Source organism: Falco cherrug, chromosome 3 (genome assembly GCF_023634085.1).
Source record: "Falco cherrug isolate bFalChe1 chromosome 3, bFalChe1.pri, whole genome shotgun sequence".
Taxonomy (NCBI): Eukaryota; Metazoa; Chordata; class Aves; order Falconiformes; family Falconidae; genus Falco; species Falco cherrug.
The window spans coordinates 57394549-57412359 of record NC_073699.1 but is presented as its reverse complement, the minus strand read 5'-3'; the positions used below and the strand labels follow the sequence as shown (position 1 = coordinate 57412359).

The 17811-nt window shown below is 37.3% G+C and overlaps 1 protein-coding gene across 8 annotated transcripts in view; it reads left to right on the top strand.

The window, feature by feature from the left end:
* Positions 1-13968, top strand: part of MIB1 (MIB E3 ubiquitin protein ligase 1) — an 83084-nt gene extending 69116 nt beyond the window's left edge. For 2 of the 8 annotated variants that reach the window (XM_055704281.1, XM_055704278.1), the window contains exons 18-21: positions 154-232; positions 1786-1899; positions 3024-3124; positions 8276-13968. In XM_055704281.1, coding sequence (XP_055560256.1) covers positions 154-232; positions 1786-1899; positions 3024-3124; positions 8276-8416 — 435 coding nt within the window. In that variant the 3' untranslated portion in view covers positions 8417-13968. Of the gene's footprint in view, positions 1-153; positions 233-1785; positions 1900-3023; positions 3125-5332; positions 5640-8275 lie in introns of those variants that run through there. The other 6 variants (XM_055704279.1, XM_055704280.1, XM_055704285.1 and 3 more) reach the window with 6 other exon arrangements.
* The last annotated feature ends 3843 nt before the right edge of the window (positions 13969-17811 follow it).

Below are 17811 nucleotides of genomic sequence, written 5' to 3'. Positions count from 1 at the left end.
ACTCATTCAAATTGCATTCTGAGGTGCTGAAATAAAGTAACACTAAATGGAGCTTCTTAAAGTCCACATGCCTTGCCAAAGAGTGTAAAAGCAAATTAATGTGGTGAGCAGGAGTTAAACTTTTCTCATACGTGGCTTTATTGTTCTTTACAGATTGAAGAATGTGTGGTATGTTCAGACAAAAAGGCAGCAGTGCTTTTCCAGCCTTGTGGTCATATGTGTGCCTGTGAGAGTAAGTAAACTTGACGGAAGTTCTTTTTTAAGTAATCTTGAAACAGCATTTTTAATCAGATTGCTAAAAGCTCATTAGTAATCTGACTTCAGACCCAATTTGCATGATAGTCTGGTGTGATAGTCAGAATTTTGGTATTATTTGTTGTGCTGTAATGAAATAAATGGAGGACAAACTGGAAATTTTCAAAAATTCAGAAAGCAAGTGCTTTTCCGTCTGAATTATTTAATTATGAGTAGGCTTGCTCGGATTATAGAAGCCTGCTGTATATCGCTAAAACTTCTGAAGTAATTAGCATTAATTTTATTGCTTTGCAGGTTGGGGGGGGTATTTAGATATGCAAATGATATTTTAAAAGCATATTGTAAATAAATATTTAATACACTTCATTACTAGTCTACAGATTTGCACAAGGGCTGTGTTTTTCCCTAAAAGACACACCATATGTCTTTGCAATGAGCACCACTTAAGATTCATTTTGATATCACTGGTGTGGCCAAAAGACATAGGACATCTCCAGAATTTTTTTTGGTTTTGAGAATATGTGAAGGAGAATGCAGCCATCACCTTGTCACCAGATGTTTCAGGGCTTTGTTGAAGGGTCATTTGCCTAGAGAAGAGCAGTCTTTGTTGCTGAGGATCTACATAAGAGGGGAGGTAGTCAATTCCATAAGTAACTCCTTACTTGGTCTTACTAATGAAGTCTGGTGTCTTCCTCTCTTCTGACTGACAGACCAGACATCGAATCACTAACTTTAGTTATCCTGATCTGGCCTCTTTCACTGCAGTTGAAAGATGATGAGAAAAGTTGGGGGTTTTTTATTAGTTTCTCAGGAAGAGGGCAGCAAAAAGGTTGATTGCTGTGGTAAAGGATTTCATCAGTGCAATACACATCACCAAGTCTAAGCTGCAATAAGGACAGCAAAAGGTTTAACAGCTATAGATGATTTATTTCCAGTTTATTTTCTGGATATCTTGTTCAAGCAGGATGAGAGTCTTCAAATGTGTGTAGTTTATAGGACCCACTCTATTGATTCACAGTAACCTTCAGCATTTATGAGACATAATCGTTTGCCTTTAGTAGAAGAATTACAGCCTCCTTTCTAGAATTATATAAAAAGATTTGTTTACTCTTTTAAGGGTAAGGAGCCACATCTGTTTTCCCCTGGAGCATTAGGGCAGTGAGATTCTTTGTTCTAAAGGAAAAAAACAGGTAGTCAAGACATTCTTGGAAGTTCTGGTCTCAAATGTGTGTGATTTTACTTCAACCTCTGCAGTTCTTGTGAAATAGACATCCATTTGGAGAAAGAGAAACCTGCTCGCTTGAAATACATTAAGATGATAACAGAATAGGTTTACTTGGAATCCCAAACAAGACATTGTTTATAGGTGTGATTTGCAGAAAATGGTAAGATGAACACAAGTAGTTATTTGTATTATAAGCATCTATTATGGCATCACTGTATAGTTACTGTGAATAAAAAAGCTCACAGATAGGAAAGAAGAATGAAATAGGCAGGCTTCAGAGTTGATTTACTTCTCTGTCCTCTCAGATTGTGCAAGTTTGATGAAGAAATGTGTACAGTGTCGAGCAGTGGTTGAGCGAAGAGTGCCTTTCATGATGTGCTGCGGAGGGAAAGGTACAGAAGATACCACTGATGATATTTGTGAGTGACTCCAAAACCCATACTCTTTCGCATTCCCCCAACTTCTTATTCTTTTAAATGACCTAAATCTTTCCTCTCTTTTTAAAGAAAAGTTTAATACAAACAGTGTTAAGCCAGGTATTCATTTGCTGTTTGCACTGCTTTCTACAGTGGTAGTAGCAGGTGAGATGGTAGGTAACACCAGTCGTTACACTAAAGGATTGCATCCAGAACCAAAGCTGAAACATACATGACTTTTCAGCCACTTATTAATGTTCTGTGAAGCAAAAGTTGGAAATTGTCTGTAATTGTGCAAATGAGCAAGTAAATGTATTTGACTTCTGGAGCCCTCTGACTGATAAAGGAATGGTCAATATTTTGCATCTAGGTACAAGTACTTTCATGACAGATTGTTCAGTTGTACGTCTCCTGCTTTGACTAGTTTTTAAACTTGTGACGACTTTGAATAATTTCTATGAAATGTTTTTATTTATTCTGTTTGTGTGCTATACAGTGTCTGAATTGAGTTTATGTGAATCGGAATATTAGGTCGTTCTTGTCTTGTTCCTAAATAATGTAAGAATGTAAGAATAATCGTTAAAATCAGGTTTTTAATATACTGGAAATTTTAAAATTTGTCATTTGAAATACTTCTCAGTTTTTCTGTTTCTTGTAGCAACGTTGCTTCCTGGATCAGTCAAATGTAGGAATAATAATCTGAGCTTTGTTCAGATTTTGAATAAACTACTTCCAAGACACTTGTGCAGTTTTGAACACCATATAGAATCAACTGTGTAGATAAAAAAGTCTTTTCAGTGTGAAAGGATTTGGCTTTATTTTTTTTGTATGCAAAAAATTTACTGCAGAAACTTCACCGACGAAGAACAACTCTAGGAAGTTAAGGGGCTACAGGCATTTTGAGCATCTTTATTGAGGAAATATTTGACAAAGAAGTGCGTTGCCACTAAACTCAAAGTTCTTCGTGAATTGAGCTGCAGTGATGTCGTAGTGAATATAATTATCAAATATGTTTGACTAACATTATTTCAGATGATTGAAAAATGTAGTTAGTACACTGGAAATAATTATTCTCATTTCATTAGATTGATGCCTAACCTCATGTCTTTATTTTCTCTAAATTACAGCAAGTGGAAACATTCCAGTTTTGCAGAAAGACAAAGACAACACCAATGTCAATGCAGATGTGCAGAAGCTGCAGCAACAGTTACAAGACATCAAGGAGCAGGTAAAAGTGCTGGATAAAAATGTTATGGACCACTAAGATAATCTAAAAAGCTGATGCATCTTCTCTTGTTTAAAACAGAATTATGTGTTAAACTGCTTCAGTTCTTAAATTTCAGTTAAATAACCAGTATTTTTTTGTGTGGTGTGACTTGTGTGTCTTGTATGTATAGGTCTAAAAAGAAATAAAATCATCAGATAGCTGTGTTTGATGTGACTAAAAAAGGGTGCTCTACCCAGTCAGTATGTTCTCTGTCTGTTTAGCTGACCTGAGTGTATAGGTACACCAGAACCTCTTTTCACAGAACAGTAATAGAAGTAGATGTTCTTTGCTATACTGCTATACTGTATCTACCTGAATCTCTACTTGTCTCTTTATGAGCTGCCTTTGAACAACGGCTGGCAGTTACCTGTTGTGTGAAGGCTGTAGTTTACGTACTCTACAAAAAACTGTGTGATTGCAAAATTAAAACCTTTGAAAGTACTGTACATGTAATTTAAATATTTGGAATATAAAGGATAAGGTTTGTCTTTTGTAATTATGCATAGTAGAATTTGCAGGAGGAAACTTAGACAAATTGACTGTAGGTTGTCGCTATCATTCATTAGTTAAGTTACATGCAATTTAGAAACCTAATGAAAACCAAAAATTAATGTTTTAGATAACTGACAGTTACCCATTTAAATTTATTACATCTGTAAGTCTGGTTCCACTAGAAGTGCTTAAGTAATTGTCTACAAGCAGAACCTTCCCTGTGGTAAATTACTGAGTTGTTTCCTTGCTTTTCCATCTAAAGAAAGAAAAACTTTGAGATTTTTTTCAGCAGTAAAGGACCTGGGGTATCTGACTATTGCATGAACTAACTCTCTTGGAACCCTGACAATGTGATTTTTAGCTTCCCTATGTATAACACAATTGTAAGAAACTTTTCATGGATACGGGAAACAGGAGAAGCATTCCTACTGTATTACTTACCTTCTCCTCTTTTAGGCTTACAGCAGTCAGTAATACTTCAGTGATGGCAGCATCACATCTAGTCCTGGTAGTTGTTGCTCTCAGCTGTTCATGTCCGTGAAAGCTAACACTGAAGTGTTTAGATCGCCAGTTTTATAGCGCGTATTTCTAAACGCTTTAAATCTGGGAGCTGATCTGCTGTCAAGTTTTAACCTCAGTGGCATGTCTGTGAAGAGCTTTTCCTGTTGTATGGAGACTTGGCCCATACCCCAGTAACAGAAATTCAAATATCAAATTCAAAACAGATTCCTCTGTAGTTTTTGACTGTATAAGAACATGCAGATTAAAAATTGTAATTTGAAAAAACCATGTCTGTCTTGACGATAACATCTGGAGTTTCTAGACATCTCTGACATCTTACATCTGCTTAGCTTATGTTTTACTTAACACTGAATGAAAAGAATAAGGTTACTGCTTTGGCATTTAAAACAACATATGCAAAACATGCAGATGAACGCTTAAATGCAAGTAATCTGTTTTCTTCAGAAGTATTTTTTTCTTTTCTGGTTACATTATTTTAGGAGTTTATAAAAGATTGGAGCTCTATGTAACTTGTTACGTATAGGGATGTGAAAGGAAAACTGTGTTGCAGTTTTTCTTCTTGATTACATGTGATGTCATTTTTTTCAGTTTTCCTTAGGTGGTCTTTTATTCTTAAAAATTTTGTCTTACCTTTGGGATTTGCTAGCCAGAAGCTTTCTAATATAAGAAAGTTATGCTGTATTAGGGAGAAAAGAATTACTTGTCATTCTCTACTTGCATTCTCTGGTTTTCAAATTTGCAGTAGTAAGGAAGTTCTAATACCAGGATGCTTGGAGAATTTAAGTGTAGTCTTCAGCTTTGAAATGCCCTTTTGTCTAGTAATCTATTTTAAATGGATATAAAATTGAAGATTGTTCAATGCCTCTGACTAGAAAGAGGGGGTTCTGTTTGTGTGCATCTTGGCTTGAGACTCTTTCATGTTTTCCTTAGTGTCTCCTCTGCTTAGTCTTGTGACGGGGAAAATTGATTATCATACTTGCGAGTAGCAAGTTGGATTTGATTAAAGTTGGTCACCTCATCTGTTAGATTTGTGTTTGACATGATGCACAGCATTCCACTATAATTGTATATTCTTTTGATTTGTACTTTAACAGTTCAGTCTTCATGTTACATTGATTTTTTTTTTTTTTTACTTAAAATTTTGTTCTCTTTCAGCAGGTATAATCCTATGTTTCAACTCATACCTTCAATGATAATCTAATATGTTAGTGCAGCAAGCTTTTAAAACCATTTCTGGTGCCAAGCAGAAGTGATGCTGATGTCAACAGAATCTCCCAGATCTGATGACCACACCATTCTTCAGGGATTCCCTGAATGTGAACCCTTTTGACTGTAATTGCAATACCTACGCTCCATTTCATACATAATCACCATCATCTGTCTAATATCTTATGTATGTTCCTTCACCATACTTACATCACTTTATTTCTCCTTAAAAATAAATCTATTTTGTCACTGTGCACCTGTATTTTGTTGGGAAAACTGGTTTTAGTAGTGAGGAATTGGTATTTCAGGCAGTTTAAAACACCTTGTTGGTGATAAAATTATTTTAATTGCAAGCCCAATTAAGGGTACAATGAGCACTTTGTCAGACTACTTATCCAAAGAAGCAGTTCTCACGTAGAACAGGTATAGTGCCTTTTTACGCCATTTGTTTTCCAGCAGAAGATGGGAGTCAAATGTTTCATGCAGATAAAAAAGAAGTACGTGTGGTTTCGTGCAGAGAATGTTCTAACAAACTAATAGTACAGTAGAAACAGATACTGCTTATTTCCTGCTGCTGTGGCACAAATGGGGTATAAGGCACGCAGTGAACTTTCTTCTACTGTAAAAGTGCATATAAGGTAGTGCTTAAGTAATACTCCTCAAAAGGTGGATAAAACTCAGTTATTTGGGCTTGTATTCCCCTGGGAAACTGCTGAGCTAATTGGGAAAATTCTTGTTAGAACAGAATTGCATAGCAAACAAAGTTTGGTTGTTCCTGTCAGTTGAATTCTTCTACTATATGAAGTAACTTAAATGTTAAAATAGTATCATATTAAGAATTTATGATAATTCAGCTAATACCTACATTTGTATTGAGCAGGAGAAATGGGGCAATTTGCTAATACTGCATGCAATTACAGAAAAGCTCTACGAAATGAAAATGTTCGGATTTCTGTACGTCACTGAACAAAACAATCAAAAGTAATGGTATTTGAACAGATTTTATTTTTTTATTATTTCTGAGTCACTCGATGGATGTTTTCATTTTCAAATGATGGTGTGGCATTTGGAGAGAAACAGACCCTTGTAACTTCGGTAATTCTGACATCAGATTTAAGCACAAAAGCAAATAATTGAGCTAAAAAGCATAGAATAAAGGCTACAAGCGTTTTCTCTGAAGATTTGGGTTTGCTTTGTCCTTTGTCAAAGGGCATCACGTCAGTACTATCAGGCCACAGACTCTTGCACGGGACAGCTCTGTATTAATTGGAAATAGTTGTTTCATTGATACTTGAAGACTGTAGGTTACTGGAGGAAGAATGCTTTAATTGTCCCATTGGGATGTGAAGGTGATGACTTGGCTGAATGGAAGAATGAGCATGACTGACTGACAGACAGTTGGCCTTTTGCCAGTTCTTAGTTTGAGAGTTTTGTTATAGTAACGTGAAAGTTCTGACCAAGTTGGAGTACAGCATTTATGGGAAGAGTGAAGGGGTTTTTAAAACATACATTGACATAAGGTTTTATCTGGAGGTTTTACATTTCTGCTAGCCCATTGATACTGGGATCCTGGATATTAAAATAGACATTTAGCCAGATTTATGCCAATTTAAACTCTGTATAAGCAGACTGATGGGTGAATTTTTTTGGTCTTCAACTAAGCTATCTACCCTAGGAAGTATATCTATAGATTCCACAGTAAGTATCCTTTAAAGTTATACTGAATAGGGTTCATGCTGTGGATTCTGCCTCTCATGAGATGAACAAACTGAAGTAAAGCCCTAATGATGAATATGGAAACAAGTCACAGGTGCAAGGTGGTGATAAAATGAATTTGCATTTGAAATATGACCCCTGTTAGTATTTCATATTATGTATGAGATCAGCGTTTGTGTTAGATATGTGTGGTGTGTCTCAGATCTAAGGACATCCTAGATTTGATTTGTTGGACTATAGAATGATCTTTAAAATTATCATCTGTTATAACATCTATTCATGTACCAACCTTAGATAAACTGTTATAAATGAAATCCTAATATGGCTGCAGTACGTTTATGGTGAAGGAACATGCCTTACCAAAACTTATGTGGGAAAGGGTGAAGGACATTTTTCCTTAGTGGCTTGGTACAAAACAAACTTTGCTTTTGAAGAACTTCAGGAGATCTTTTTTGGGCATTGGCTGTCACTTCGATGTTCAGCAATTAAAACTGATTTTAAAAGTTTGCTGTGCTACTGTTATGACTGAAGGTCACATTTTAATAAGTTGCTCTTCATTTGAAACTTGAGTTCTTTTGGTTGAAAGTCTAGGTAACTTCCATGAATGAGGCTGGAATGAGCAGTATTGAATCTTTTCGTATAATACTGATTATGCAACATTTTTGTTTTACTGCATGTGTTCAGTGCTTAATGTTTAAAGGTAAGTATATGAATGGCTAGGTAGCCTGAGAAGAAGTTTATAAATCACTACCTAAGCATTGCACACGTAAAGCTGTTCGTGTTTTTTGTTCCCTGGAAGATTACATGGCATAAAAGGGAGTGTTTCTGAAGAATGTCTTAATGTTGTAAGCTTGGGTAATGAATGATACTGAAAATGTGGTGTCAACCTACTACAGGATTGTCTTACTTAAAGGGATCACATCTGGAAAAAAGCTTACATAGTTTTTGTGTCATGATGGGATAGGAAAAGCCTACCTATTTAAAGTCAATGTGAAGTAAAAATGTGACTTTAAAAAAAAAATCTAGTTTTTGGGTAGTGGCTGGATTATGCTATGGCAGTGGTATGCTGTGCTTAAGATGGCATATTATTGTTAGATTTCAGTAATTTATATATTGCATATTTGATGCTGTAACACTACTGCCATTCACTATGTAACCTGTCAAAATCTTTTGCAGACTATGTGTCCTGTCTGTTTGGACCGTCTGAAGAACATGATCTTTCTCTGTGGCCACGGAACATGTCAACTTTGTGGAGACCGAATGAGTGAATGCCCTATATGCCGCAAGGCAATTGAACGAAGGATCCTTTTGTATTAAGTAGTGGAACCAGTGTCTTATTAGCTTACAAAATAGTAAGGACATTTTGATGATTTAAATCTCTTAAGTTGAAAGGCAGTGAAGGGTTCTAGCGAAAACATTTCTAATACTGTAACACAGGTTAATTACATGGTAATTATTTAAAGACTGTGAACACATCAAACGAGAGAACAGTATTCAGTAGCTTTTAGCTTTACTCTTAAAAGACATCTAAGCCTGAAACTAATCTAAAGCAGTCTTTTTTTTTTTTTTTTTTTTTCCTTTCTGTCGTCTTCTTCCCCTTAAAGTTTAAAGGGACAATCTTGTTTTGGTTTTGTTTATGTTTTCTAATGTATGTATCAGATGTCAAGTGATGTAAGGGTTGTTTTTTGTATTTTCAGTTTATATCAAATATAAATATTTGGGATTTTTTTGTTTTATGCTTTTCTGGAGAATATTGAAATTTCCTGTGAACAGGTATGATTCACAATAATTTCTGTCTTGAAATACACAATAATGTAAAATCAATACAAAGTGTATACACAGTAATAATATGTATACTATTCCCATAAGTTCAGGCCTCAAGAAACAATGTTAAGGTAATTCTAACTTTATCATGCCCTTTGCTGGAGATGGGTTGGGAAGGAAACAGTAAAAAGAAAAATCTAGTTTAGAAACAGGCTCCCAAAGTAGCACTTTAGTCTAACAGATTCAAGCTAACTTGAATAGTGAACTTCTTAATTCTGCTGGCCACATAATTTTGTGTGGAATTGCTTTTAACTTGACTGGAAAGGGAAACGTTCAAGCAGTGGGTCAGTTACCCATTTCAGATGAGTGAATTTGATCAGCTGTAGAGGAACAGATATATATATATATATGTGGGGCCATTTAAATATTTTGGGTCTATGAATTAGGGAAAACTAGAGATTTTGCAAGGTTTCTTCTCTTAAATTAGTTTTATTGTCTCCAGGCAAACAGTGTCAACAGCAAAAGAGAAGATTTAATGTTGATTATTCATCTAAGTTGGATGTTGACACCAGAACTTATCTGTGAACTTTACTGGGTAGTACTGCCAATGAAGATACTGCTGACGGAGCAGTGAATTGTGAGCCGTGCCTAGGTGAGTTACGGTTGGCTCAAGGAGTTAGCTGTCACTGATGTGACAGAGGTGTTCCTGACACCAAAAATGCTACTGTCAGGAACTGCAAACTATGAACACTTTGATAACAAGTACCTCCTTCCATCTTTTTGGATGGAAGAAAGTATGCTGACTTAAAGGATCTCTCGTAGCTAGAAGGAATGCGTGCTTACTTGTAAGTGGTCGGGCAGTTTTCTGAGTGCGTAGTTTATGTAGCCCTTTGCCATTGTGCAGACTTCATTTGGATGTGCTCTTGCAGAATAAAGAAATCTGTGCTGGAGTCACTTAGGTGCCTTACTTGCAGCTAAGATTAGTTTCTCTTAATTCTCATTGCATATGTCAAAAATGTGGAAAAAGGGGTAGTTCAGGGGAAGATTACAGGAAGTAAGGATAAAGGCATGAAATTCTGGTATCTCTTCAGATAAACCTGTCTCGGTCTTTTGAAGCTTATGTTGATGTGCCTGAATTGTGCAAGCATTGGCAAAAGTCTCAGAAGACTGTTACTAGTAAACTGTCAAGATGGGTGAACTTTAACCAGTAAGGTTTAAACTCCGAATGGAGTTTTCCAGGAAACAATTACGGTGATATATTGGGAAAATGTATGTAGAGTGGCTTTTAACATACCAAGGTAGCGTAATACATAGCCTTTCTGTGGCCATCTTTAATCTTGATTCAGAATCACAAATGTTCATCATTCTTTTCAGTAAGTTTTCATTGGTCGCCATCTCAATCTGGGGTCAATATAATAGTCTGTTTTATTTTGTATACTGGTAGTCACCTCTTCTCAGATAATCTGTGTATCTGTTTTCTTGGCCAAATGAAATAGCCCTCCCTTTTCTTGTTTCTTGGGTCCCTATTCTAAAATACCAAAATTTCAGGGACCTTAGGAAAGTTTTTGATCTAAGGCTTTTTTTTCAGTTTAGCATTTCACTATCTCCACTTAAGTTCTGAATGCACCTAAGTGTTCACTGCAATTTTCATTTGGCCAATAAGCATGTCACCAAGTCTGATTTTTTTGGAGCGTGTTTGACAGCTGAATTTTCTAGTAGTAGGCTTCAGTGTCCTGTCAGTCTTCCTCTAAAAGTAATTTTATAATAGGGTATGCCATTTGACAATCCATTCTTGTTTTAGTCTGTAACACGTTAGATCTGTACCTCAGTTTCCTCTGTCTGTGGCAGAGATATTTTGAATATTGTGTCCTGTTTATTTTTCAAGAGGACCTCTATAAAGTGGTGTTAGCACAAAGGCAGGATGGATTTCTTCTTGATAATGCAGCTCAAAACTGAAACCTCAATATAGCAGTTGGCGTTTTCCTAATTCTTTTTCACTGGAACAAGCCAGAATTACTTGAAATTATTCCAATTTAGCATCAATTGAATAGTTCAGCTGAGTAAGAACTGATCTAAGGCATCCTGGGTGGGAAACTGGAGTTGAATGTTAAATAGTCCTTATCTGCAGAAGGCATGTATTTTAGCATAGATAAGTGCTTTGTTAGCCTTGTACTTTTCCAGACAGAAGCTCATAAGTTACTTTATAACACTCTTAATGCTCGGATGCCATCCCAGTTCTATGGAAGTAGAGACAATGATGGAAGGTATTGCTATAGGAGCAGCCTTGGTCTTCAACACGGTAGTCACACCAGATGTAGGTGACTGCATACAAGTTTGTGATTGGTCTCATCTGGCAACATTGTGTGCCAGTTAAAGCATGTCAACCTGGTGCTATTATGGTGCCACAAGAAACAGCTGAAATAGAAAAACTAGGTAAGTAACAGATAGGCTTGGATTACTAATAGAGGCGTCTTATTAGCAGGTGAAAGAGCTGTATCTTGTATTGGGAAGGCTACACAGTACTTGCCTTTTGGAAAACTTAGTGAGGAAAAATCTTTCCAAATCCAGTGTTGTTTATGAAAATAGACGCTTAGATTCACACACTGTCTTTGGATTCTGATGTAGAAGGTTGACTAGTGGTGTTGAGGAAGCTAGTAAGTTCATTCACTCAATTTAGTGTGGCGTCATGTGTGCAACGTGCACAGAGCGCAAGTATTTAATTGGATAATACTGAAATAATCAAAGGATGAGAAATAGAAGCTCAGTTGGAAGCCAAAGGGGATGACAGCAGTTAGGATCCTGAGTTGAGGATATGTCATTGTGCCTCTGTCTTCAGCAAAAAATGAAAGTGTAAATCCTATTATCGTTACTATTATTAGGGAGCAAAGTGAAAATGAGAGAAAAATCAGTATGGCATTTATCTCTAATACACTGTAAAACTGTAAAACGTAAGATTAGCAAGCCTTGTTTTATGATTATCCCCCAGTATTTAAGAACAGTTTTGAATTTAAATTGAATGAAATATCTCAGTTCGTTTCTTGAAATGATCAAGAAACACCTAAAAATACATATTGTTCGAGTGTAAGGCATGCTCACATGTTTAAGTAAAATACTTCTTTTTTCTTTTCCCATTTAGTAAAATACATGAGTGGTTACATCAGTGCACGGTGATTTTAAGTATAAAGACAACCTAAGAGGCTAACAGGATATGCTAAATAGTTGTAGCTTCTTAACTTCTGTATAACTGTTTGACTTTTTTTTCCCAAACCTACTATCACTTCCTGTACCCCAAGCTCATATGGCACTTCTCAAAGTTTGGGCTATTATTACCCTACTTGCCATTTGTTGAAATACTGTGTACTGTACTTGTATGTTGGGGTTTGGAGGAATCCCTTTTTGCTGAAACAGATACTGAAAATTACACTGGCAAGAGAATAAACAAGTTGCATCATAAATGTGGAAGTTTGATTAGGAGGTGGTCGTCTTAACTTGGGCCGGATGAGTATATACCAGATTTGCACAAGTACTTGTGCCTTGTTAGCATAGTCTTACAATTGGTATTTTATCTTCTTTTAAAGACATGAAGTGGTCTTTTAAAAATAATCTGATTTAAGTACTTATTGTGTAGATATTTTCTAGAGATGAAGTTTTACGTATGCCTGATTATTTTTAGCAGTATTAAATGCAGTTTGTGTAAACACTAAATTGTTTGAAGAAGCTGCTTTAAGCTAGTGATCTAAGCTTCCTGTACACATTTAAATGTCAGAAACTTAATTTTACTCTTTCAGTAGCAGCTGGTGAACCGAAATGCCTATCCTGTTCTTTGTGCTGCATGGGTCAAGTTTTCACTTAAACAAAAGGAAAAAAAAAAGAAAGAAAAACACTACAGCCTAACTTTTAGCAGTGCTACCTCCTTTCTGTCAAAGTACCGAATTCTTCTCTCATTGTTCTTTGTCTTTAGGAAGGGATGGGGAACACATCAGTTCTGTTTTGCTTCATCAGTTTTGATGTCTGATTACATTGCAAAGGTTTTTTACTGACTGTATAAATTACGTACAATAGAAGTGTGTGATTTGCCACTATGTACATTGTATATCATTCTTGCATAAATTGCTGGAATTCGTACTATTGTCTTTTTATGCATTTCATAACTTGTTTATGTTGACAAAGCAAAACTGTTATCTGCAGAAGTTTTAGTATGTGCCATTTTTATAGCTAAGCCTGTGGTAAATACGGAAGTTCTGACTCAGGGCTTTTTAACAACTTAAACATGTTCACAGTATTCTTCAGCGCATCTTGGAGAATATTAGAGATTTAATGACTGTACAGTGCCTTGATAGAACTGTTGAATGCGCAGCAGCCATAGGGTCCTTACAGAATGCAAGTACCTTTTGAATCCAGTTAATGAGTTGATGTTAATATAATTGTAATGCCCCTGCCATGGATTTATAAACTTGTATATACTTTCTGTAAAGGAAAATCAACCAGTCAACCAGTTTAGGTATTGTTAAGCTTTCTGAAGGTTGGTTGATTGTTGCATCAGTCTTGGGGGTCTGAAGGGCATAGTATTCACATTTACGGAAGCAGCATTTGTGGCAAAGACCGCTGATAAAGTTGTCTGTATGTGACATTTTTTAGTTTGAGGGGAGAAGTCATTGTATAAACAAACATGTAAAAATACCTGCTTTACTCTGGCCCAGTAAGTCTTTTGTAAGAGAGAGAAAAATAACCTACAATGGATCTGTATGTTTGCATGCCATTCCATATTTACAAAAATTTAAGTCTCATTTTGAGCTTCTAGGAACTACTTTTCTTTGTCCCAAGCTTAGTGTCTTTATGAATGCAAAGTATTAATATTAGAAAACAGGTTTCACTGAACCACAGGAACATCTTTGCTTTTGTTAAAACCTTGTATTTTCAGTAAATTGTAGATTTTTACATGACTGTTTATTGGAGAAATTTAAGGTTGTCTGTGTGAATGTAGTGTTCTGTATGCAGATAGCATTATGTAATTGCTTTCATTAAAACTGCTTAGCAAGGCCTAAGCTTCTCAAAGGAAATGCTAATGTACTGTATGGTTAATAAAACTTATTATATAAGATGTATACTGACTTCCTCAAAAGCTTTGATTTAAACGTGTAACTGGACTGAATTAGTACTGACTTGTGCATGCATCATTGGGAAAGGAGTGGTGGCACACTCGACTTCCTCTTTCTTAGTTATAATGATGTTAGGTGTCACCACAGAATTAGAAAATTGCATACCTGAACAAATGCTTGATAACTTGTGTTGGTTGTTTTCTTTAATCTTTAAAAGTGCACCAGACTCTATTTATTGTGAAGGTTTGCAATCCAAACTTTGAAGAGTTCTGGTTCTTTATAATATGTCCCTGAAGAATGTGTTTGTAGCAACATCAGAAACACTGCGTGCCTTTGAATCTCCATCTCTCAAATATTATTTTAGCAGCACAGTAAAGTATGAAGGTGGATTATGTCGTAAAAACAAAAAGCTTGATGTAAAATTTTTATCTGTGACATATGTGCAAATTTTTCTGTAAATATGCAGTTCATAATACTAATTAGAGCTACTGTTAAGTTTTTTAGACTCCGGGTTTACTTATAATTGAATGGCCTTCACAGATCTGGCTACATGAATGTGATCACTTAATCTGCCAGATGGAGTAACTCCCATATTCTGAGAACAGTTGCTGCATCCTAGTTCAGTTTGTTGTGCTCTGTTTCTCTTCATTTTTTTGAGATGTCTTCAACTGTGGTGTATGTGACAGGTCGGTATGAAAACGTAATATTTTCAGATACATCTTTCTAAACTTTTTATTGGAAAACAATTGATGCAAATTGTCAACATACATTTTAAATGGCCGCTTGTTCTTTGCTTTGGGATTTACAAGCCATTCACATATTCCTCCATACCTGTTTATTGAAAGTAATGGGAACAATGGCGGCATGGGCCTAAGACTTGGTCTCTGGTCTCTCGGGTTTCAGCCCCTAATGTTGGTCACAGTGGAAACTTCTGGTTTTGCTGGTGTTTGATGTTGACATTTTTAGATTTTGAGAAGGCTGCCTCATACTGTACAATATAATTAATATACTTTATAATATGAATACTGTATAATATAATTAATCTCTGCATAATGCACTCTGCTGTTCTGATTCCAGCTGTATCCAGTAGCACCATCTGTTTGTGATAGGGATGATGAAACTCCGTGGAGATTTCCTTTGGATTTGACATTTAATTAAATGCAGAGGGTGGGTTTTTATGGGTGTACACCATTTTATTTAGGGAAGAAAAATTAGTAGCAACATTTGAATAAAAAGTGATAGCCTTCCTTTTCAGACATTTTCCACAATATGGAAGGGTGATTTCAGCTGGTGAGAAATGGTGTCTTTGAAGATATCCTTCCTGTGCTCTGTGCAGCCCTGTTCAAGTCAACAAAGTAGCATGCATCGGAAAGCTTTTACTTCAAAGAATGAAGCCCATCAACTGGTTTTCATACTTAGGAAGATTTTGGCTGAAAAATACTTCAGGAATTTAAATATTTTGTTACCTTTTCAGTAATGAGAGTAGTATGTCCCAGCTCTCCAGGGAATAACACTTCTTTTTTCTTCTCTCCTCTTCTCTCCTCTTCTCTCCTCTTCTCTCCTCTTCTCTCCTCTTCTCTCCTCTTCTCTCCTCTTCTCTCCTCTTCTCTCCTCTTCTCTCCTCTTCTCTCCTCTTCTCTCCTCTTCTCTCCTCTTCTCTCCTCTTCTCTCCTCTTCTCTCCTCTTCTCTCCTCTTCTCTCCTCTTCTCTCCTCTTCTCTCCTCTTCTCTCCTCTTCTCTCCTCTTCTCTCCTCTTCTCTCCTCTTCTCTCCTCTTCTCTCCTCTTCTCTCCTCTTCTCTCCTCTTCTCTCCTCTTCTCTCCTCTTCTCTCCTCTTCTCTCCTCTTCTCTCCTCTTCTCTCCTCTTCTCTCCTCTTCTCTCCTCTTCTCTCCTCTTCTCTCCTCTTCTCTCCTCTTCTCTCCTCTTCTCTCCTCTTCTCTCCTCTTCTCTCCTCTTCTCTCCTCTTCTCTCCTCTTCTCTCCTCTTCTCTCCTCTTCTCTCCTCTTCTCTCCTCTTCTCTCCTCTTCTCTCCTCTTCTCTCCTCTTCTCTCCTCTTCTCTCCTCTTCTCTCCTCTTCTCTCCTCTTCTCTCCTCTTCTCTCCTCTTCTCTCCTCTTCTCTCCTCTTCTCTCCTCTTCTCTCCTCTTCTCTCCTCTTCTCTCCTCTTCTCTCCTCTTCTCTCCTCTTCTCTCCTCTTCTCTCCTCTTCTCTCCTCTTCTCTCCTCTTCTCTCCTCTTCTCTCCTCTTCTCTCCTCTTCTCTCCTCTTCTCTCCTCTTCTCTCCTCTTCTCTCCTCTTCTCTCCTCTTCTCTCCTCTTCTCTCCTCTTCTCTCCTCTTCTCTCCTCTTCTCTCCTCTTCTCTCCTCTTCTCTCCTCTTCTCTCCTCTTCTCTCCTCTTCTCTCCTCTTCTCTCCTCTTCTCTCCTCTTCTCTCCTCTTCTCTCCTCTTCTCTCCTCTTCTCTCCTCTTCTCTCCTCTTCTCTCCTCTTCTCTCCTCTTCTCTCCTCTTCTCTCCTCTTCTCTCCTCTTCTCTCCTCTTCTCTCCTCTTCTCTCCTCTTCTCTCCTCTTCTCTCCTCTTCTCTCCTCTTCTCTCCTCTTCTCTCCTCTTCTCTCCTCTTCTCTCCTCTTCTCTCCTCTTCTCTCCTCTTCTCTCCTCTTCTCTCCTCTTCTCTCCTCTTCTCTCCTCTTCTCTCCTCTTCTCTCCTCTTCTCTCCTCTTCTCTCCTCTTCTCTCCTCTTCTCTCCTCTTCTCTCCTCTTCTCTCCTCTTCTCTCCTCTTCTCTCCTCTTCTCTCCTCTTCTCTCCTCTTCTCTCCTCTTCCTCTTTTTTTACAGCAGAGTGATGCTATTGAGGTAGTTTATATTAGAAATCAAGAACTTTGCCAGCTAGTAACATGTAAGTTTTATGCTGCAACAATGCAAGACTTTAAACCAGGGGTCCTCAAACTACAGCCCGCAGGCTGGATACGGCCCCCCAGGGTCCTCAATCCGGCCCCCGGTATTTACAGACTCCACCGCCTCCGCCCCCCCCGCGCCGGGGGTTGGGGGGGGAAGCAAAGCAGCCGCAGATGACTGCCTGCCGGCCCCCTGTTTAAAAAGTTTGAGGACCCCTGCTTTAAATTATAGGAAATTTAGTGCAAAATGTATTTCTTGCAGTTAGGATTTGTTGTTGCTTACTTGACTGCCCTAAAGAAGTTAATGAAAAACTTAATTTCTGAAAAATTGCATAAAATCGGGAAAATACACTTGAGACTGTACTCATGCTTTGCAGCAGTATAACACCATTTCATTGAATTTTCCTTAAGTCGGAGCGAGGTAAGTAGACAAACAATCTGAGCCGATTTCCCCAGTGATGCTTGTGCATCCTGAGATGTACGTGTGGCTTCCACAAGGGGTCAGTAGCACCCTCCCTTTGTGACAAGGGGTTTTTGTAATATAAGCACAAAGTAAACACGGGATAAGGATAATGATGATTGCATTAATATGTGGGTGGACCAGACCTCACTTGTCCCCTTCTTCAAGCCGGCTAAGTATAATTAGCTTATTTGCTGACTTCAGTAAGCACCATATTCTATCCTCTGACTCTCATGTGACATGAACATTGCTACTATTGATTAGGGCAAAGTTCCAGTGGAGTGTTTACCTTTAGCTCTAGTTGAAAGTATTCATTTAGTCTAGGTTGGTGGTTTGGTTTTTTTTTTTTTCTTCAAAAGCATGCAGCTGAAGCAGATAAATTGTATGAGAGAGCTTGTCCACTATGCAGGGGAAAAGAATTCTAGTATGAGTGTCCCACATATTCTTAATGATAACCACAGTCTCCCTAGATGGCTGGAGCTGATTAATATTTTCCACA